Source organism: Bactrocera dorsalis, chromosome 2 (genome assembly GCF_023373825.1).
Source record: "Bactrocera dorsalis isolate Fly_Bdor chromosome 2, ASM2337382v1, whole genome shotgun sequence".
Lineage (NCBI taxonomy): Eukaryota > Metazoa > Arthropoda > Insecta > Diptera > Tephritidae > Bactrocera > Bactrocera dorsalis.
In genome coordinates, this window is record NC_064304.1 from 96,618,213 (window position 1) to 96,642,589 (window position 24,377).

General features: G+C 39.1%; 2 protein-coding genes across 10 annotated transcripts in view; one reads left to right on the top strand and one right to left on the bottom strand.

Annotated features, from left to right (window-relative positions):
- Positions 1-24,377, bottom strand: part of LOC105231666 (trichoplein keratin filament-binding protein) — a 122,559-nt gene that overhangs the window by 91,933 nt on the left and 6,249 nt on the right. The gene's annotated exons all lie outside the window — the stretch shown is intronic.
- Positions 1-24,377, top strand: part of LOC105231695 (glutamic acid-rich protein) — a 38,493-nt gene that overhangs the window by 8,494 nt on the left and 5,622 nt on the right. Inside the window, exon 1 of one of the 8 annotated variants that reach the window (XM_049448573.1) lies at positions 1,250-3,132. The exons of 4 other annotated variants lie outside the window; for them this stretch is intronic. In XM_049448573.1, the coding sequence (XP_049304530.1) occupies positions 2,049-3,132 (1,084 nt within the window). In that variant the 5' untranslated portion in view covers positions 1,250-2,048. Of the gene's footprint in view, positions 1-1,249; positions 3,133-7,604; positions 7,764-24,377 lie in introns of those variants that run through there. 3 more of the 8 variants (XM_049448575.1, XM_049448574.1, XM_049448580.1) reach the window with 3 other exon arrangements.

The following is a 24,377-nucleotide window of genomic DNA, read 5'->3' on the forward strand; positions in this document are numbered from 1 at the left end:
TTAAGCTTCTGCTGACTTTACACTACAATTTTGACGGAAAATGTTGAACATTTAATCAAATTATGCATAAATGCATATGCACATACATATTTATGTATGCGCTTACTTATGTACAAATATATTTTCCGATTTAAATATTTTTTTTTCGTATATACGCTTTTTATACCCTGCACAGGGTATAGTAAGCTTGCCAGGAAGTTTATAATACAAAACTGAAGGTTCTGAATGCGGTGCTTATATGGAAAGCTTTCTGATTTAAAGAGACATCATCACCAAACTTCGCATAGAATATTGCCTAAAGAAGTGGTGCAATCACCGAAGAAATTATTCAAATCGAGTCACTATAGCATATAGCTGCCATACAAACTGAATGCTCGGAAGCAAGTGCTTATATGGAAAGCTTTCTGATTTAAAGAGATATCATCACCAAACTTCGCATGGAATATTGTCTAAAGAAGTAGTGTAATCTCCGAAGAAATTATTCATATCGAATCACTAGAGCATATAGCTGCCATACAAACTGAATACTCGGAAGCAAGTACTTATATGAAAAGCTTTCTGAATTTAAGAGATATCTTGCTGAATTTTTGCATGGGTTTTTATTCAAAGCTACGGCGCAATCACCGAAGAAATTATTCAGATCGAATCACTATAGCATATAGCTGCCATACAAACTGACCGCTCGAAATCAAGTACTTATATGGAAAACTTTTTTATTTAAAGAGATATCGTCACCAAATTTATTATGGGTTATTGTCTGAAGAAGTGGTTTAATCTTCGAAAAAATTATTCAAATCGAGTCACTATAGCCTATAGCTGTCATACAAACTGGATGTACGAAGTGAAGTTTATGTAAAGAAATTTTTATATTTGAGAAGGGTATAGCGTTCGAAGTGAAATGTTTTTATATGCATATATATACATATGTGTGTATTTCGGCATATTTACAGTTACACGCAATGCCAGAAAGCGTTTGCTGGGAGAGATATTGACCAACTGTTCGTAAAATAAAGCAATCTTGTGTACAGAAATGAATTGAACGGACTGAAGGCCAAAAAGTAATAATAAATACAGATGCAACACTAACAACAAACAGATGAACCTCATTTTTTTCATTATTATTATTATTATTTTTCCTTGATTAATTTTTTTTTAATTACATTAAAAGTGACGATGACTTTCGACTCGAATGCTCTGTAATATTGCTCTGATAGCGCCCAACCATTTGTATGAGTGATTATTACGCTTAATTAGCACTACATTATTGAGCATCCCTTTCTACGCTCGTTACTCATTATTTTAAATTTCTGAATTCACAAAAAAATGACGTCGCCTCTACACAAATATTGTAGAACACGAGAAGAACAACAAATGCAACAATGTCTATGACACACGTACAAGTGTTTGAGCAGCCCCGTTGCCGCCATAGCCCCTCGCCGAGTAGGCTCAGCAATGCTAGCATTGTTAGCCTATTTTTAAAGATGAAAATCACCACCGCCAACAGCAAATCGGTGGCCGCACTTTCCACACACCGAACTGTGTGTGTGTTCCTGCTAGCCTATATATTTTTGCGCTGCTTGGCAAATGTATTTTTGAAGTCCGACGAAATGTGGATGAATGGATACACACAAGAACGAGCTATTTTCTGAAACAAGTGAAATTTCTCAAACAGCTGTTGCGCTTCGACGGGACGAGTACGCGCAAAATTGGTCGTTTCGAAATAATTGCGCACAAATCGAGAATATTAACGAATTCATCGAATAATTATGCATATAAAAAATATTATATTAATTAATTCCAATTGAACTGTGTTGAGTAACTTTTTGTACAAACAATTTAATAGTTTCCTCTGTTTTGTCTGTTTAAAGCGGTTATAGCGATTGAAAATAAGATACATAACGATATTAGTGCAATACTTGACAGCAGTTTCGTCATTAGTGTTGCCGTTGCGCTTTGATAGCGATGTTCTAGAGTTCTTACACTTTTTTCTAAAACTAGAAAAATTTTCGTAAGTTTGGAAACGTGAATCAGCCGAACCACACGACATAATGCCATTCGTTGCGCCGAAGACCACTACCACCAGCACCACTGGACGCACCACTTTTCGGCCGCCATGGGTGAAAGAGGATTCGACCGCCAATGCAAAGCCCTCGGTGCCGTGGGCAAAGAAGACAGTCGCCACAACGGCCGATAAAGATAAGGACAAGGAGAAGGAAAATGGTGAAAAGACGACAACTACATTGGCGGCCAAGAAGACAACGGCACCAGTAAAAAAAGTTAATGAAACGGTTGCGACGACCAAAAAGACTGTCGAGCCCGTCAAGAAAACAGCAGTGGAGCCGTTGAAAAAGAACGCTGAGCCAGCGAAGAAAGTGATTGAGCCAGTCAAACGTGTAGTAGAACCTGCTAAGAAAGTTGTTGCACCCGTTAAGAAGACGCCAGAGCCTGTCGTAGCCAAGAAGCCAGCAACCACAGCGGCAACAAAATCAGCTGCGGCAGCGGTAAAGAAGAAGGAACCTACGCCATCGTCATCGGAAGAAGAGGAGACTGAAGAAGAGGAAGAAGAAGAGACTGAGGAAGAGGAGAGCGAAGAAGAGGAGAGCGAGGAAGAAGAGGAGGAAAGTGAGGAGGCGGCAGATGACAAAGAAGTGGACGATCTCGAAGGACTGTCCGATTTAGAGTTTTCCGAAAACGAGTTTACGCAACCATCGCTGCGGTTGGGCGTAAAACTAAAGAAGACACCACAAGTCAAAAAGAAGGAGAATGAAAGTGAGTTATCAAGACGTTTCTCAATTGAAAAACCAAAATTACGACCGGTCATGGTCAAGCGCGACAAGTCCATGAAAAAAGTTGAAGGTGATAGCGACGATGACGAGGACGAAAATGAAGAAGAACATGAACGTCAATTGCGTTTCAAATTAGAGAAACCGAAATTGAGACATGTTAAACGCGAAGAGAAACCCTTGCCCAGCAAGAGTACCGAGGATATTATGAAAATACGGCCCGTTTTGAAAAAGGTTAACAAAATCGACGAAATACTCAAAGAGCCGAAAGAAGAGCCTAAACCCGAATTCAAAACGAAACAGTTGCGCAAAGCACCGTCAATGAAACGTGAGCCCAGCATGAAAAACGGTGAGTGTTTGTGCAGACAGTGAGTTGTGAAATGGAAAGTGAAAAACGCAAAGAATATATAGTGTTAAAGCAGAAAGCAAAAAATCAATTAATGCTAAATAAACCAACAAGCTAACCAAAATGGAAGTCAGCTTTAGTTGCAATATTTTATTATAATTTATATTAAGTGATGCCTTTTAGCTGAAATAGCGCAAAGAAGTGGCGCACAGGCTTCCCTCAAGTGGCTCTTCTAACCCGGCTGTAATATATATGAAACGCTTCATTAACCCTTAGCCAAACGCCAATACGTGAGTTTTGTAAGTACAACTTTTTTCAAATAGAACACAGGAAGTATTTTCTAAACCGTCTTGTCGCCGCTTGGACTTCGTTTTGTGCCATGTTAATGTTATTTATTAAAATATGTATATTTATGGCCATCATTCGCCTCATTTCGTATTCACTTCATACCAATATGCTTTAGAAACAACAAAAAAGTTGTAGCATTTCTAAAGCACTCGAGAAATTTAGAAAGGAGGTCGCCACTTTCACATTTATAGCTCACGCATCACATTCGTTCACACATATATACCCCATATGTTCCCATATTACATACAGACAACTATACGAAGACACATTTATTAGGCTCTTCGGCAATTTGAAGAGGTTTGAAATGTTTTTAATGTTGTTAATACGCGTAAATCACTTGCAAAGCCACACATTTGGATTCCTCACAGACAGCTTACCACCCACTCTTGTGAGGCTTTCAAGAATTGTCTGCCATTCCATTTTTATGGCAGACATGTTAGCGTATTTTCAAAATATTCTACAATTGTGTAGGTGTATCCATGTATGGTTGGTGATGCATGAAATGTGTTGGTAGTAATATTTTGTTAGAAGAAATGTAGTTAAAGAAATATAAGGTATAGTAAAAAATCCATTATTTTTCTAATAGATGGCTTTAATAATCTGTATAGCGCGTTGTATAAGTGCGATCGCGTTACGTAATATGGCGTTAGAAAGATGGGATTTGGTACTAAACAAACGTCTCAGACAGTTTTGCGATTGCTTGACTCATTTGTGTTGTTCGAGCACACGTCAAACTTACAACTAGAACAGAACTGACGTTAAAGAAGGTTTTCTACGAGTTTGGTGAGACTGTCAGGGAATACTACTATGAGCTGTTCCCCTGCGGCTAAACTGTTAATTTGGTGCTGTATTGTCAATAAAACGACCGTATGAAGGAAGCAATCCTGCCGTAGAGGTTAGCTTTGTCCAATGGGAGCGGAATTGTATTCCAGCAGGATCGTTAGCGACGCGCCAGAGGTTCCAGGCGCTTGATTAAGAGATTCCTCAATATTGACATTTTACTGCGGTCCGGTCCGGTCCGGTGATTGCTGCCTTTTACCGACTATGGCGAATGATTTTACTGGTTATAAAATCGACTCAAAAGAAGTTTGTCCATTTTTTTGTCAATAGAGTCGAGAAGCTTTGAAATTATCTCCAAAATGAGAAGTTATCGAAACCGGTTAACATTTGACCTAAATCGGATCATTTTAACAACTAAACTTTATTGGATAAATAATGAATTTACATTTACTAGGCCTTATACTTAATTTTTTAGTTAGCACTTCAAGCGTCTTTTCGATTTACGAAGCACTGCTCGTTTTTAGACTTCTGTGATGATGAGATGTAACGAAACCCAAAAAACGCCATTACTCGAAAGCCTATAAAGTGTTAGAACTAAGTAATAAGCTTTAATGGAGCCGGAGTCAAAAATTCGCTTTCAGGTGAAAGCACATATCTCAAGACCCGCCCGACCGATTGCAACCAAATTTGATATGTGTCATTCCTTTTTCATGTTACAATGTGAAAATGGACGAAATTAGCACGCCTACTTCCCATATATAAAAAAAAGTTAAAATTTTAACAAACTATTTTCTTTCGAGTGTAAAAATCGAGAAACAATTAATATAACGAGATAAAACTTTGCACGAATAGTACCTTTAGAGTATGCCATCTTATGGTCAAAATTGTTCAAATCCAACAAAAAAAACCGTTCAAGCCCCTAGGTACCAAATATGCGGATCACAGTACCTATGGTTGACTTTTTATGGAAAATATTGGTCAATGTGTCAGATTTATAATTGAAATTCAGAGAGAATCCTTTTCTTAAAGTAGTATGTCGGTATGCTACAAATAGGATTAAACAGGTTAATACTTCCCTTAATCCCCATAAACCTAATATAAAAGTTTTCGTACTTCCGGGTGACTTTATACCGCGTGAATCGGTATATAAAGGGTGATTTTTTAAGAGCTTGATAACTTTTTTTAAAAAAAAAACGCATAAAATTTGCAAAATCTCATCGGTTCTTTATTTGAAACGTTAGATTGGTTCATGACATTTACTTTTTGAAGATAATTTCATTTAAATGTTGACCGCGGCTGCGTCTTAGGTGGTCCATTCGGAAAGTCCAATTTTGGGCAACTTTTTCGAGCATTTCGGCCGGAATAGCCCGAATTTCTTCGGAAATGTTGTCTTCCAAAGCTGGAATAGTTGCTGGCTTATTTCTGTAGACTTTAGACTTGACGTAGCCCCACAAAAAATAGTCTAAAGGCGTTAAATCGCATGATCTTGGTGGCCAACTTACGGGTCCATTTCTTGAGATGAATTGTTGTCCGAAGTTTTCCCTCAAAATGGCCATAGAATCGCGAGCTGTGTGGCATGTAGCGCCATCTTGTTGAAACCACATGTCAACCAAGTTCAGTTCTTCCATTTTTGGCAACAAAAAGTTTGTTAGCATCGAACGATAGCGATCGCCATTCACCGTAACGTTGCGTCCAACAGCATCTTTGAAAAAATACGGTCCAATGATTCCACCAGCGTACAAACCACACCAAACAGTGCATTTTTCGGGATGCATGGGCAGTTCTTGAACGGCTTCTGGTTGCTCTTCACCCCAAATGCGGCAATTTTGCTTATTTACGTAGCCATTCAACCAGAAATGAGCCTCATCGCTGAACAAAATTTGTCCGAAAAAAAAAAAACCGAACACTGATTTTGGTAATAAAATTCAATGATTTGCAAGCGTTGCTCGTTAGTAAGTCTATTCATGATGAAATGTCAAAGCATACTGAGCATCTTTCTCTTTGACACCATGTCTGAAATCCCACGTGATCTGTCAAATACTAATGCATGAAAATCCTAACCTCAAAAAAATCACCCGTTATGTGAGTTATCTTAATAAATGAGAGTGCCTATTTTTTCATAGCGGTGCATATGTGTCCTTAAAATGGATAAAATCGGATGAAAGTTTCCCTAGGCCCCTAATAACTAACAGGCTTTATGCACCTAAAGGTACTTCTCTGGCTTCAATATTTTCAATTTGCAAAAGTGTGTTCGGTTATACCCGAACTTAGAAAACAAGTAAGGAAGCTTTTATTTCTGATAACGGCGCTCAGCCTTCGGACATGCAAAGGATATCAGATGTTCGGCGGCAGCATAAATGGGATGAAGAGCCTCGTCCAATCTATCGTCACGGCCTAAAACCCAAGTAATACATACACACATTAGTGCGTGTTGATTTACAGAAAGCCAAAAAACGGAAAATTCCGGTATACGGAAAATGTTCTACGGATCATTCTGAACAATTTTGCCGAAGAGACTATGACTGAAACTGGTTTCGAGGCAGCGAATTTTGAGACGCAGTTTTTTTGGGATCATAAAAATTTATCTGCCAATTTTTAATATTCTACTGATCATTTATCGGAATCTATCAGATCGGCTATAACACATATATCCCAAACAACAGATTATTCATATTTTGTAAACTCGTCTTAAAAATAGCTGTGTCGGAACCGCTATTCTATTAGGCAAAGTTGATCAGAATCGCATACGCGATTTTATAAAAAAAAATCCAACCCATAAACCCAATTCTAACACACACATGCCCATATATGACTAATTAAAAAAATCAATCAAATTGAGATATGCGAACCTTTGTTGGCTTTTGGCGCTCACCTATCTTACACACATATAGTATGTAAAAAAAAAATTACTCATACAAGTATAAATATTTCATTTATTAAAACAACCGCCAGAAATATTAAATAATTGTTCATTCAGCAGCAGAGGCCCGCAACAAAATGTGGTTGCATTGATTTAATTGTGGTTTTCGGGGTGCTGCAACGCTTTCGGCCAGCCACATACTCCACTGCAGGTGTAGATATTTATGGATGCACACATACAAACCCACATGCACATATATTCAATGTATATGTGTGCATGAAATTGCGAACGCAGTAGTCACCGGCTTCCTGCGCCACCTCTGTGTCCATGGTTAAGGTTGGACGAAATTTCTATCGAAAATAATTTTGCTAATGAGTTTTGCGGCTTGCGGGCGTTTTCCACTTTGCCGACTTTTCCGCAAATAGTAAGTGCCGTTTGCAAGCGCTTGCTCTCTTCGCATGCCCATCAGGTTGTGAATTTTATTGTAAATTCAGTTGCATTCGGTCATCTGTGTAGCATAATCATAATATTTTCCTCATTGAGTGTTACTGACTATATTCTACAACCGACAAAGTGTAATGTAACGGTATCCGGTGTGAAGGGAAGTAGAGTTATTGAATTCAATTCAGCACCTTAGGCTAAAAATGTGAGTAGAAAACTAATATTTTCTTGCAATTTTGCATAAATGCCATCGCAAGACAATAATAATAACTATTTGTTGTTGTTTTTCAGTGCGAAGCACTTTAGTTGATTATAAAATTGTATAAATATAAAACTTATTTCAATTGAATGCCGCTTAGTATATGTATATGTAAATATGTGTGAATGTACTTGCGTTTGTTAGAAGCGTTTGTTGTGCTTGTGGCTCTACCGGTAGCCAGGAGAGTAATGGATGCAAGTCCTTTCAGAGCAAAATGCTTAGAGCAGAGACAATGTTTTCCTGTGATCGAAATGTTTTGCATAAAATTTATTTATATTTGTAGAGATACTACATCATAATTTGTCTCTTAAGACTCATCAAGATGTAGGCCACAAATAGCTCAGCCAAGCTAGTAGTAAAATACGCATATACTTATCTTACTTTCATACACGCAAAAGTGATTTCAATGTGAAGTGCTCCGAACTCTTCTAATGACATTTATCATAAGCAAATACTTTTTATTTTATTGGACCCCGGCATATTCATAAACTCACGTCTCGACACCAGTAGTGTTGCGTTTCATGAATATATGTAGGTTACTCAGCCACATTGTTCAACATATCTTTAGCGACCGATACTCGACGTCTTTTTTACAAAATATTCAGGTCCGGTCAAAAAGATTCCAGTCTAGCATGGGCACACTTCCTACCCACAACAATAACCAAATTGTGTTGAATCGATACATAAATGATGTTGAGAGATCTTCTACAATCTCTTTGATTTCAAAGCGACGATTTTCAAGCACTTTGCTTTAACTTTTTCGATGTTATCGCATTAACTGATGTGGGTGGACGACTCGCTGAGGCAAGTTTTCATTGACTTCACGACCTTCACTGAATGCTTCGTGAAACTCAAATATAGGGTGATTCAAGCAAGGTACTTTTTTCAATAACCTTTTTTATGACAGATCACGTAACTTTATTACGAAAATTCACGTTCTGTTCTTCGCTGAAATTATGAGCAAGATAATCGGCCTACTGAGCGTACTATCCGCAACACCATCACCTATCTTGAGACCTAGCATTCATTATTGAATAATATTCGACCAAATAGACCATGTCCAGCACGCAGTGAAGAAAATATAACAGACGTAGCTGCGAGTGTACACGAAGACCGCGTGGAGAGTCGTTTCGGCGTCGTTCGCAGCAACTCGGACTGACGTATGGAACGACTTGGCGTATTTTACGTCGAAATTTAAAGCGTATAAATTACAGCAACATCTGAAGCCGGTCGACCTTCCCAAGCGACATCGCTTCGCTCTATGGGCTCTTGAAAAGTTCCAAGAAAATCACGACGTTTTCGAACCGAATTTTGTTTAGCGATGATGCCCATTTCTGGCTCAATGGCTATGTAAACAAACAAAATTGCCGCATTCGGGACGGAGAGCACTTTGAACAGATTCAGGAGCTGACATTTCGTCCAGAAAAAACAACGGTATAATTTGGTTTGTTGGCCGATGGAATCATCGATCCATCTTCTTCTTTACTGGCGTAGACACCGCTTACGCGATTATAGCCGAGTCAACAACAGCGCGCCAGTCGTTTCTTCTCTTCGCTACGTGGCGCCAATTGGATATTCCAAGCGAAGCCAGGCCCTTCTCCACTTGGTCCTACCAAAGGAGTGGAGGTCTTCCTCTTCCTCTGCTTCCCCCGGCGGGTACAGCGTCGAATACTTTCAGAGCTGGAGTGTTTTCGTCCATTCGGACAACATGACCTAGCCAGCGTAGCCGCTGTCTTTTAATTCGCTGAACTATGTCAATGTCGCCGTATATCTCGTACAGCTCATCGTTCCATCGAATGCGATATTCGCCGTGGCCAACGCGCAAAGGACCATAAATCTTTCGCAGAACTTTTCTCTCGAAAACTCGCAACGTCGACTCATCAGATGTTGTCATCGTCCAAGCCTCTGCACCATATAACAGGACGGGTATTATGAGTGACTTATAGAGTTTGGTTTTTGTTCGTCGAGAGAGGACTTTGCTTCTCAATTGCCTACTTAGTCCGAAGTAGCACCTGTTGGCAAGAGTTATCCTGCGTTGGATTTCAAAGCTGACATTGTTGGTGGTGTTTACGCTGGTTCCAAGATAGACGAAATTATCTACAACTTCAAAGTTATGACTGTCAACAGTGACGTGAGTGCCAAGTCGCGAGTGCGACGACTGTTTGTTTGATGACAGGAGATATTTCGTCTTGCCCTCGTTCACTGCCAGACCCATTTGCGTTGCTTCCTTGTTCAGTCTGGAGAAAGCAGAACTAACGGCGCGGGTGTTGAGACCGATGATATCAATATCATCGGCATACGCCAGCAGCTGTACACTCTTATAAAAGATTGTACCTGCTCGATTCAGTTCTGCAGCTCGAATTATTTTCTCCAGCAGCAGATTGAAAAAGTCGCACGATAGGGAGTCGCCTTGTCTGAAACCTCGTTTGGTATCGAACGGCTCGGAGAGGTCCTTCCCGATCCTGACGGAGCTTTTGGTCCCGCTCAATGTCAGTTTACACAGCCGTATTAGTTTTGCGGGGATACCAAATTCAGACATTGCGGCATAAAGGCAGCTCCTTTTCGTACTGTCGAAAGCAGCTTTAAAATCGACGAAGAGGTGATGTGTGTCGATTCTCCTTTCACGGGTCTTTTCCAAGATTTGGCGCATGGTGAATATCTGGTCGGTTGTTGATTTACCAGGTCTGAAGCCACACTGATAGGTCCAATCAGTTTGTTGACGGTGGGCTTTAATCTTTCACACAATACGCTCGATAGAACCTTATACGCGATATTAAGGAGGCTAATCCCACGGTAGTTGGCGCAGATTGTGGGGTCTCCTTTTTTATGGATTGGGCATAGCACACTTAAATTCCAATCGTTGGGCATGCTTTCGTCCGACCATATTTTACAAAGAAGCTGATGCATGCTCCTTATCAGTTCTTCGCCGCCGTGTTTGAATAGCTCGGCTGGCAATCCATCCGCCCCCGCCGCTTTGTTGTTCTTCAGGCGGGTAATTGCTATTCGAACTTCTTCTTGGTCGGGCAATGGAACGTCTTTTCCATCGTCATCGATTGGGGAATCGGGTTCGTCTTCTCCTGGCGTTGTGTGTTCACTGCCATTCAGCAGGCTGGAGAAGTGTTCCCTTCATAATTTAAGTATGCTCTGGGCATCGGTGACTAGATCACCTTGGGGGGTTCTACATGAGTATGCTCCGATCTTGAAACCTTCTGTAAGCCGCCGCATCTTTTGGTAGAATTTTCGAGCATTACCCCTGTCGGCCAGCTTATCAAGCTCTTCGTACTCACGCATTTCGGCCTCTTTCTTTTTCTGTGTCTCGCTTCCCTCTTCAACTCTCGGTATCTATCCCATCCCGCACGTGTTGTGGTCGATCGTAACGTTGCGAGGTAGGCAGCCTGTTTTCTCTCCGCTGCGACACGGCACTCCTCGTCGTACCAGTTGTTCTTTTGCACCTTCCGAAAACCAATGGTTTCGGTTGCAGCTGTACGTAAGGAGTTCCCTTATACCGAGTTGTTGACGAGTGCTCTCAGAGAGTAGGAGTGCAAGCCGAGTAGAAAATCGCTCGGCTGTCTGTTGTGATTGCAGCTTCTCGACGTCGAACCTTCCTTGTGTTTGTTGGCGTACGTTTTTTGCTGCACAGAGGCGGGTGCGAATCTTAGCTGCAACAAGATAGTGGTCCGAGTCGATGTTAGGACCTCGGAGCGCACGCACATCTAAAACACTGGAGACGTGTCTTCCGTCTATCACAACATGATCGATCTGGTTGGTGGTTTTTCGATCCGGAGACACCTGGCTGGCTTGATCAATCTTCTTATGCTGGAATCTAGTACTACAGATAACCATATTTCGGGCCCCGGCGAAGTCGATCAGCCTCAACCCATTTTGGGATGTTTCCTCGTGGAGGCTGAATTTACCGACCGTAGTGCCAAAGATACCTTCTTTGCCCACCCTGGCGTTGAAGTCGCCAAGCACGATTTTGACATCGTGGCGGGGGCAGCTCTCATAAGCGAGCTCCAAGCGCTCATAAAAGTCATCAGCGACCGTTATCGCATCATGATAACCGACTATTTAATACCTGAAATTTAAACTCGTGATCTTGACAACATTTGGTTTCAACAAGGGAGCCACTTTCCACAAATCGTATCAATCAATGGATTTATTGAGAGAACGCTTCGGTGAGCAGATAATTCCTCGTTATGGAGTTCGATCATCGAAATAGATCACCCTTTTCTTGTGATACCTCTGCAACATTTTCAACAATTCTGTAGCCGTGATTTTATTGGAACACACAAAATTGTAAGCAAACTGATTGTTTAACTTTTCGCATCGTAAAAAATAGCTGCCAAACACACACTAATTAACAGTTGGAGATAAAACTTTTATAAACATAAACAATTTTTGTATGAAGAAATCAAAAAAAATTCGTAGATGCAGATATTCGGACCAGTCCGGGTCAAATTTGATCCAATGGTAATCTACTAAATTCAAGTGTAGCTCTTGACAAGACGACACAAGATACATTCGGACCAGTCCGGGTCAAATTTGATCAAATGCTAGTCTAATCAAGCAGAAAAAATTACATCAGCTTTCAAAACGCATAGATTTGAATATTAAAGCCTTCATTTAAGACATCTCAAGGTCAATCTGCCTACAAAAATAACCTTTATGAGTAATAAAATGTATTAAAGAGACAATTCCTTCAACGAAAAACATGTGAGCGTAATTTTGAGAAGGGTCGTTGGGTGTGTAGGACATCTAGGAATTTCTTTATTTTATTTTTTTTTTTTTGAACTTTGTCATTGAATTTTACGTGGGCGAGAAGTACAGCGGCCGTCACCCTCACTTGAATATTTTATATTATATTATTATATTTTTTTTCGCATAAATTGATACATACATATATCTGACAAGTCAACCAGCTGCGCACCAAAGGTGGGTGTGAGACAAACAAGCACATGTATATATGTTACATACACATGCACACAGCCACATTTATTTAGCAGCAGTTGAGGGAAATTTGGCGTAGAAAGTATCTGCCACTAATACACATGCATTTTGCTTTTGTGTAATTTTGCGACAAAAATGTATAAACAAAAACTGAATTTATCCTCGCTTTGGGTGTTGCGACGGCGGCGGCAGAAGCGGAGGTTTTATTATATTTTTCTGCAGCATTCACACGCATACAAACGCACACATACTTCGCTACCTACCGCACAGGAATTTTGGCAAAAATGCAAAGCGTCCGAATATTTTTCGTAAATATTATCATTTTGTTTATATGGCATTCGCATACGAGACTGTAAAGTTCGCTCCAATGCTTTTTGTTACTGTACACACACATACCTATGAGCAGCACATATATGTGTGTACAAATGCATGTGTTTCCAATTTAAAAATAAATTCTGTGTCTAATAAGCTCAGTTGATTTTGCGTTGTTTTCAGCGAAAATTCAGATAAACGAATTGAAAATTTCTGAAAATAAACATGAATGAAAAATATACATATGTACAAGCACACAAATGTATGTATGCGCATGGCTTTGTAATAATTAACTCTTATCGTTTGACCAGCAGATGACCTGCAGCAGATACTAAGCGAAGCGTTTCAAGGCCATCGCTACCCACATGCATATGTATGCTTCTCTTATTTATGTAATTTCCATTAAAAAGGTTCACATAATTAAGCTTAACTGCACTTCTTTTCTGTCCTTGCCTTATCAGCAAAGTGCGAACAGTTATTTAACGTAATCTGTGCAACTCATTCGGCGGTCGCTTTCGCATATGTTGGGATCCGCCAACAATTCAACCAAGGGTTAATGGCATAATTCTGCGTCGAGACGCCATTAAAGGCTTGCTTATCGCTCTAACAGGTCAATTGAAAAGTTGCCGGACTACCATAGGAAAGTGAATTTTTTGACAAAATCCGTTTTTTTATTCAACATAATTCCCTAAAAGGATGATACTCTGATTACAGCGATCCTTCGACTTCTCAGTACCATTTTTTAAGTAAGATTTATCCTTTGCTTCAAAATAGGCCTCAGTTTCGGCGATCACCTTTTCATTCGAAGAAAATTTCTTCCCAGCGAGCATTCTTTTGGGATCTGAGAACATGAAATAGTCACTGATATCCATGGCTGAAGAATACGTTGGATGCGGAAGCAATTCAAAGCCCAACTCATGAATTTTCTTATCGTTTTCACTGACTTATGACACAGTCCACTGCTTTGGTGAAACAGCATTTTCTTTTTCTTAAAGTTTGGAATTTTCGGCGATTTCATCTTTCAAATGGACGCTGTTGATGTTTCTTCCTTTTTCAAGGTAGTCAATAAAAATTATTACATACGCATCCCAAAATACAGACGCCATAACCATGCCAACCGGCTGTTACGTGTTTCCACTCTTTGGCTGGAACCACTTTTCATCCGTTGTCCCAAGGGACAGCATTATCAAAAGGGTTAACATCACCAAAAAGTTCAAGGTTACCCTCCGCAGTAAGACTGAATGGAACGATTCCGTTCTCGAGCTATTGCTTAGGGATAGTACAATTGAGTGGTTTACTGACGGCTCGAAAACGTCGGATCGAGCATTTTTCAGAAGTCTTTGCCATAAGTCGGTGCCTAGAGATAAACCCCCAACGCAACTATCGCAACAAATGCATAACAAAACTTAGGGACAGTCAAACAATCTCCTCCTATGAAATCGCTACTGGTGCAGGAGTGTAGAGAACGGCTGAATAGTCTAGCGGAACGTAACCAAATGCACCTCATCTGGGTGGGTGGGGGTTAGCCGGGAACGAACTGGCTGTTGAGCTCTTGATATCTCGATCAACTGCAACTTTAAGTGAGTTACAAAAGTAGCTTCACTTAAAATGATATAATTCTCAAACTAATGATCCAACAGCTGTCAAATTTATACACACGCCTTTTGAAGATTAGGGCTAACTAAATATGGATTTAATTCCAGCAGCTCTATCTATGTGTCAGGCCGGTAACCTGTTAGGTTACGCTTCTGGTTTACCATGAAGTTTGTAAAAACCCGAAGTGAACGTCGGATACCCTTTAAGATATATAAAGGGTGATTTTTTAAGAGCTTGATAACTTTTTTTAAAAAAAAAACGCATAAAATTTGCAAAATCTCATCGGTTCTTTATTTGAAACGTTAGATTGGTTCATGACATTTACTTTTTGAAGATAATTTCATTTAAATGTTGACCGCGGCTGCGTCTTAGGTGGTCCATTCGGAAAGTCCAATTTTGGGCAACTTTTTCGAGCATTTCGGCCGGAATAGCCCGAATTTCTTCGGAAATGTTGTCTTCCAAAGCTGGAATAGTTGCTGGCTTATTTCTGTAGACTTTAGACTTGACGTAGCCCCACAAAAAATAGTCTAAAGGCGTTAAATCGCATGATCTTGGTGGCCAACTTACGGGTCCATTTCTTGAGATGAATTGTTGTCCGAAGTTTTCCCTCAAAATGGCCATAGAATCGCGAGCTGTGTGGCATGTAGCGCCATCTTGTTGAAACCACATGTCAACCAAGTTCAGTTCTTCCATTTTTGGCAACAAAAAGTTTGTTAGCATCGAACGATAGCGATCGCCATTCACCGTAACGTTGCGTCCAACAGCATCTTTGAAAAAATACGGTCCAATGATTCCACCAGCGTACAAACCACACCAAACAGTGCATTTTTCGGGATGCATGGGCAGTTCTTGAACGGCTTCTGGTTGCTCTTCACCCCAAATGCGGCAATTTTGCTTATTTACGTAGCCATTCAACCAGAAATGAGCCTCATCGCTGAACAAAATTTGTCGCGAAACACATTTCGAACCGAACACTGATTTTGGTAATAAAATTCAATGATTTGCAAGCGTTGCTCGTTAGTAAGTCTATTCATGATGAAATGTCAAAGCATACTGAGCATCTTTCTCTTTGACACCATGTCTGAAATCCCACGTGATCTGTCAAATACTAATGCATGAAAATCCTAACCTCAAAAAAATCACCCGTTATATATGAGCGATCGGTGTAACGAGCTGAGTCGATTTAGCTACTCTAGCTACACTAGTCTCTTTTTATTTTGAGATACCAATCCGAAATTTTGCACATAATTTTTTCTCCCCAAATAGCTGCTCATTTATCGGAACTGCCGATATCGGACCACTGTATAATATAACTGCCGTACAAACTGAAAGATCGGAATCAAGTCCTTATATGGAAACTTTTTTATTTGACGGGATAACTTCACGAAACTTGGCACAGATTATTACTCAAAGAAATTTTACAATTTTCGAAACAGTTGTTTAGATCGGACATCTAAAGCATATAAGTAGCTGTCATGCAAACTGACCGATTGGAACCAAGATCTTGTACAGAAATTTTTTTGCCACTTTCAGAAGAGTACTGAATGTTTAGGTGCACTTTTTTCATTATTTCGAACCGTTATTTGATTCTCGAAAACAATACCTAGTCTACAAATTCTGTCGGAACGTACATTTAAGTCTCAATGGGTCCGAATGTGGTTGAGCAATCATTTATATTATAGCTTGGGCGCAACTGAAAACAACGAGGTTGTTTCAAAATCAGAGTTTCTAATCTTGTAGATTATACTATAAATACTTAATTTTCCAATATTAAAAACACAAATCGTATATTGTCTCAAAGACCTTGCTTTGGCTTGTTTAGGCTTATCCAGAGCAAACTAAAATACTGAAATAAAAATTCAACCACTACGAGTAATGAAATAAAGTTTCTCTGACAGGGTCAAAAACTATCTTAAAAAAAATTTAAAATTTTTCTACACAAAATACAAAGGCAAGTGAGAACTCATCAGCAGTCTAAATTTGCAAAGCTTAGAAGGGAGACACGCGCGTAATTTAGTCGCTCTTTTGTCCGCAGGCCACTGACGACACATGACTGGCGAAAATTCCAAAATAAAAGCTTGAAAAAATAAAAACCAAGACATTTATTAAATGACTTGGCGAAGCAGTGTTGAGGTTGGCCGAAACCCCTGTTCGCATTCTACGGCTAATGGAGGCCACGAATGTCAACACACAGGCCACACAACTCAAGCATTCGACGCGATTGCGACGAGGATGCTGACAACAACGGTAATGGAATGTAATGTAATAATGTTTATTGTTATGAGCCGTTTTAAATGGCGTCCTACCAGCAGCCAACCAAGACTGAGAACGCACAAAGCACTGGTAATAATGGTAATACTATGTATGAAAGAAGAATGGCAAAAGGAACAAAAACATTATTTTAAAATGAAAGAAAACGAAAAATGCGCACAGTGCAAAACTTGCCAAGACACAACAAACAGTACAGCAACAACAACAACTAAACATGCAGCTTGCTGCTCAGATGAAAAGTTCTCTAAAAGCTGGCGTAACTCAAGTGGGCTTAGTGAGAGAGAGCAAGTTGAAAATCTTTGCCAACAAAAGTAGGGGTGTGGAGTTTAAGGATTTGCTGCTGGACGGATTTGTTTAAGTGCCTCATTTATATACAAAAGACGCCCGGAGATATTTTTAAAAATATTACAAATAAAATGAAATAAAAATGATAGTTTCATCCGTTGGGATAAAAATGCAATTGTGAAGACACACACACACATACACGCATGCACGCTCAAAGCGAAACTCACCCGCGAGCGTGAGCATACACAATATTAGCGACGAAGAAAGCAACCGATAAGGGCACAAAATAAGGGCAAAGCACGGGAATAAAATGCAAAGTGACGATTAATTCAAATTCTTCTGCCCCAAAAAAGGGGACAATCCATGAATTTGTCGGGGGCAATCAACTATGCGCATCAGTGTGGTTGTAGGTCCCCATTTGCATAACTGTGTGTCTTTATTTATTAAATTATTTGTGGTGAACCGTACAAAAGAAAATAACATGATTGATCATGCAAATGTTTGGAATTTGCAAGCGCTCACAAGTGCAAATCAATGGAAATTTAATAGCATTTTCAAAGTGATTTGTAAGTAGAGGTGACGCCTTGGAGCCAAATAAATGCAAAAACACTGGGCGACAAATGTCCGAACGACTCCTTTTGTACAAAATTCAAATAAAATAGCACACAAGTGTTTTATGTTACTGTGTGTGTATGTCGTATTCGCATGTGTGTATGCATGTGCGTATGTGTGAAGAAATGCACGAAAACATGCCAACTGTATGGAGCGTAAATTCCGTCTTTTCCACTCATTCTATATACATATGTATACATAGAAGTCAATGTGCTACAGTGATTTAGAAGAACGGAATCAGAGATTTTGAATATTTAACATAATCATAACCTGATAACCGATGAAAACTGTAAAAAAAACTTGATTTTTGACCTGCTTTGACGTGATATTTTCGGCTTCGGCGAACCTTTGCCATGATATTCGGCCGATTGATTGTCTGTTTCCGAGTCGTAAGCATTGATCCAAAACTTATAGCCAAGAATAATATGTTTCATGACATCCTGGTAGTCAGAAAGCATTGTTTCACAGAAAATTTGTGATTTTAGAACCAATCGTGCTTTCACTTTACTTAGTCCCAATTGATCTTTCAAAATGGTTTTCACTGACTCTCCCGATATTCCAACGATGCCAGTTAGAGAGCTTAATCGTCGATTCTCAAACACCAATTTCTTTATTTGATTGACGTGTTGATCTTGAGTTGATTTTGAGTGCCGTCCTGGACGTGGTTTGTCGTCAACGCGTTCTCGACATTCTTTGAATAATTTGTACCAATCAAAAACACTTACTCGCAGTAAGAAATGATCACCGGAAGCATTTTCCAACAGTTCGAACATTTTGACACTAGAATCGCACACAAAATTAAATAGAACTTCTTTGTTGAATAATTTCACTCATCTAAAAATTGCCGAAAGCTTTTCATTTACATCAGAAAGATAAGCGTATACTAGGTTAGATTAATCTGGTAGGCCAATAAGCCACGCATAGACCAGTTTTGGTCCTTTGCGATACCAGATGGAGTTCAGTTGCCAGATGCATGAGCAGTAGTCAATCTTTAGGATTCCTGCTCTTGACGCGGTTTTTAACAGACCCTGCGTCCTCACTATCGATACCTCTCCCAGATTATTTTGATGTGACATTTGGCTCAGATGTCATAGACAGTCATACCAGGCTAGAAAAAAATATTTCGACCAATGAGTTTTCGTGCGAAATTTAAATTAAAAAATCGTGCTATTTTTTGCCCACAGTCAGTTTTTGGGACATCGTTCCAAAATTTCGCACTCGCCCTTTTCGATTTTAGATTTTAGATTTCGCATTTTCGATATTTAATTTTCGAAGTGCTCAAATGCGAAAGCGTCTGCCAGCTAAAATGGAACACTGTGCCTTCAATGTATCAAAGTACATAATTTCGAGTATATACATACATATGTATGTGCCTCTGTGCACACACAGTTTACAATGAAGTCTTTATTGTAAATAAATGAACATATACTTACATACATACTTATACAAATATACATATGTATATATGTACATTGAATATTGTTAGCTTTGTCCGCTTTTTTTTGCTTTCATGGTCGTGCTTCCTTTGCATTTAAATCAAAGCGAATACTCGAAACGCTTTAAGGCCAATGATGTTGTTGCTCAAAGATGTTGATATCAATACAATACAGTAAGTGTTTTGAAAAGAAAAAATGTGTGCACAATAAAGCAAAGCCGATTGAGAACAAGTATTTTTACGCCAATTAGCCGAACGTTCCAGCGAAGGAATGCAAATGATGGAACCGCATAATATTGGCAACCATTTTGCACTTCAAACGGTGACAGGTGAAACAATTTTGCAATTAAATTCAACGATTTCCGTGGGTTTTCCATAAATTCAGCGTTGTGGTTTTACTTAACGCACGAGAAATTGTTTTTCTCAGAATTCTATTACGTGGGTACACATACAGTCATGGTCAGAGTAAATAGCATACCCAGCTGTCAGGCATATACCTCCAGATACACTACAAAAACCGTTAAGCACGGCGGTGGCAGCGTGATGGTCTGGTAAACGTTTTGCTGATGCGGCCTGTGACCATTGGTGAGGATTGAAGGTAGAATGGATCACTTTTTTTAACTCAACATTCTCAAAAATATTATGGAACCATTGGCGCTCGAGTCGATGACAATGATTTAGATTTTTTGACTTAACAATGATTCAAAACACGCAGCTAAAAATGTAAAAAATTGGCTAACTGCAAAAAATGTTGACGTGCTGAGCTGGTCAACACAAAGTCCCGATACAAACCGCATTCAAAATTCAAATGGAAAAAAACACTCGATCTCCATTCTGATGGAAAGATCAGTCCGAGAAGAACCTTCCTCCAGCAAGAAGGAAGAACGACTGGTGCGCTGTTGTAAAATCGGCTATAACTGCGAGAGCGGTGTCTACGCCAATAAAGAAGAATAATGAAACAATATTTTAAATATTTTGTACATAACTTACTTATTCCTCAATCTATGCTGTGTTTAAGAAAAAAATCTATTTGTTTTTTATCTTTATATATATAAATCCTCGTGCATTAAACAAAACGATGCCAAAGTAAAAGGCGACATCTGTAGATCAAGTTTTCATATTGTGGACAGAGTTGTTCGTTCTTAAGTAATAAATTGGGTCATTCAATACATCTATGGGTAGCTATAATATTTTTTGCATACCTGCTAACTATTGGAGGGGATATCTTGACAGGCAATTTACAATTGCAAAAGGTCTGGCATAAAAAATAGTGGCATAACTGAAGTGTTGATAAAAAGGTCTATTAAAATTTGAGATATACAGAAATCTTTTCCAAGCATTGCACAGAGCAATGCAATATTTAAACGGGAACGATGAATACATATATGCGTACAATTTCAAACTGATCCTTCCTGAAAAATATTAAAATTGCTAAATATTAGGAATCCTAGAAAAGAACTGCAATCAAACACACAATGCAATGAATTAAAACTTGCTCATTTATCATTCGATGAATAATTTACCACGGGCATCCCAAAAGACTGATGCCATAACCTTGCCAGCCGATTTTTATGTCTTTTCACGCTTGAGAACCGTTTCTTAATATGCAGTCCACTAGGCTGACAATCGATTGGACTCGATTGATTTCACTGATGCACAGCCCAAATTCAATAGTATTTTTACTCCAAAAACCAATTCTTTCTTAATGCACGAAATTCTTTATGATTCTTTTTTTTGTAAACCAAAAAAATGCGATTATTCCTTAAATAATATTTATAATCTAACTAATAGAAATCATATAGATGGTATTAGTAGTACTACCTATGTAACAGCCACAGTAAAACTTGGGCGGGTCCTCTAGTGTACATATATTAATAATAAACGTGTGCTATTTCTCTATCCATGACTGTACATAGCTACTTGGTCGCTCTTTAATTAAGAACCATTTGTGGCGATGAGTGAACCATTAGCGGATTTTAAGCACAACAAAGCACCAATTAATAATCCGATTATATAATACGTCCAGCGTGTAATATGCATTCAACTCATACTAAGTGGAAAATGCCTGTGAACCATGACGCAAAATATGTTCGCAATGTTAATTTAAATAAGGCTTCCAAGGCTTAGTAGTATTTCACTTAAGTCGCTTTCAAACCCACAACAACGTGAAGCGCTTAAATTAGAATGAATCGCAATTTAGTTATAATTTTATTAATGCACGCTTAAATATTTATGTTATTTAACATTTCGTTAATTTTATTTGTTTACGCCATTTCCTTTTTGCACATTTTACGGTGCTACTTGCTAGCGTAAGCCAAACTTTCCAGCTTGTCCTTGCCCCCGCACCACATTCATCCGGCTTTTCATGCACTTATGCTAACGATCGTCTTCAAAGGACTCCACCACTCACCACTACATAGGAGCATACTTGCACACCAGCTAAAGTACCTCAGCAACAGCTTCACTTCACCACTTGTTCACTTCCCCTCGGTTTCAGCGCGGCGAACTTCTTTGCATTTCTGACGGTTTGCGGCGATTTTGTATGAATAAAAAATATGCTTTCGGTTATTGCGCGGTGGCAGTGAACTGAATTTCATTACTTAAAAGTCTATTATTAGCAGTCTACTATTCTGCCGTTCACTTTAAGTACTTGTGTGCGGTAACAGTTATACTTACCTAGTATCACCAAGAAATTGGAAGTGTAAAATTTGCCGCTATTTGTAATTTGCATTTGAAAACTTAACTTTGATTGCTTTCAGTAGCGCTGCGAGAGCGGAACGTCACCGCCAGCCTGTCTGATATTGTGAAAACTATACACACTCTTTGCTTTGGAGGTGTGATGAACTTATTTATGAACACAGAAAGTTCTATGAAAATTAATTAAATTTCTTTTGCTTAAATCTGAAAGAGTCCTTCTTCATAATGAGATTGCTAGCCTTAACAACAGAGCTGGCGAGCGTAGCCTTTTTCGGGCTAGAAAAAGAAGTGAATGAGGTTGGTCTTATGGTGAGCGAGGCTAAGGCAAAGTATCTGAAAGATACTTAACAAAAATTCCGCGCGTCTTGGGAACTACTTTCCTGTAGGCAGCCATAAATAAAACGCAGAATAACTCTTACCAACACGTGCAATCGATAGACAATTGAGAATGAAATGCCACTCTCGTCGAACGAAAGTTATTATTTTATAATTTTTCTGTGAAAGTACATTCGCTAGAAGTCCAAACGCTAAACCCATTTTTTGACGGTCGATTACATCGGCGTGGGTCTCGGTTGTTTTCTTGCGTTTGAGCGCTGGACTCTGGACTTCACACTTTAAAAGAGAGAGAATTTATATATTCAAGATTTCCTTAAGAATCACCTCTGACTTCACATCATTTTCCCCATTACCATACTATTGACACTATGGTGTGTTGAAATCAACATTTGTTGAACACAAGAAAGCGTATGTGTATAGGTGTGCCGCAAGAAGGAGGATGAGGATGAGCACTTTAAGGTACCCGCTTTCCCTTTGCACTCTAACATTGTTTTAACGAAAAACGAAAAGAACTCAAATAAAAACGAACAAAGAAAAAGGCAAAGACAAGCCTTCTGGTAGCAGGCACAAAAACTGGTGAGGAATTGAACAAAAAGTGCGAGCACCTCACTGTGCGAAAACTTCCGACAAAATAAACAAAGCAAAGTTCCTTGCTTTGTTGGCTTTTGCTGAAATTAACGAAACTCGAAATAAAAATTCAAAGGCTCTACCACATAATAATGACACGGGCGCATCTCGCGGCAGATAACAAGGTTGCCAGTTGCCTATGACGTACACACTTACATTTGCAGTGTAAGTAAGTGTGTGATCAAAGCGACATTCGCCTAAATGATGCTTATTGCAACAGCGGGGGTGACACAGCCGTTGTTTTCGCCGCAGGCGCCGCTGCAACAACAAAATTCTTATTGTAAAGTTAAACACAACTGAGCCTAATGCCGTAACGCAGCCGGGCAGCGGGAACGCAGGGAGCGGCGCAACACCAGCGCAAGGACAATTCGGTTTTCAGCGTATAAAAATACACGAAATACAATAATAACAATATAATTATGAAAATCACGGAAAGCGTTGAAAACGGAATAATCTGCCTTTGTTTGGCGGCTTTTCGCATAAGGCTAATTAGCAGCATTTTAGGCGCATTCTTGAATGAACGCACCGACACGAATTAAAGATAATTGAATTATTTTGGAACCCAAACCTGTTTTCTCTCAAAAGCCATAGAGAAACTACTGCTTTTTAAAATATGTATGTGTGTAAGTAAGCGCGTACAAGTCACACTTGCCCTGTAAGACCTTGAAGAAAATTAGCGCCAAACACTTCGTTAGGCAAAAAGACTCAAAAGAGTAAGTGCGAAACATTCAGTGTTGCATAATATTTAAAATAGAGGCATTACTTAAGCGGAGAGCGGAGAGGATATGCATGTTTCGAACTAGCTTATGGCAAGTAGTAACTAAAAAGAAATGAAAGAAACTGTGCGATAACTAACAGTCAATAATCAATAACCAGTCAGTGAGTTACCAAAGTAATTGTCTATGAAAGAAGTTCCAAAAAGGTGCTTTTGAGCAAGGAGATTTGCAAAACCAAAAACTAGTGTAACAGCTTAAGGGGTTACATGGTTTTCCTCGGGTAAAAAACAGCCATTTTTCAAGAATTTTTTCTCATATAAAAAATTAAATATTTTATTAGAATTTTTTATTTTTACAAGCATATACTATTAACAAAGAAATTCTGAATCTTTTGGAAAAAATATTTTAAACTCAGCCATTGCGACGCCATTTCCGGTGATCCCGCGGAAAAAGATGAGTTAAAACCTTAACATAGAACTTGGACGAAAGAAGAAAAAACTGAAAATTGGATTTTTTGGCAGACATTTTTACAAAAAAATTAAAATTTCTGTGAAGATTTCGCGGCATTTTTTTTTCAAATACTTGTAGCCGAAAAAAAATCTTTCGTCCAAGTCTTTAAGAATTATATCTGAAAGAACAATGTAAAATTTTACGAAGGTTGGTTGAGTAGCTCTCGAGAAATCTTGCCTTCACCAAAAACACAGTTTCGAGAAAAACGCGTTTAAA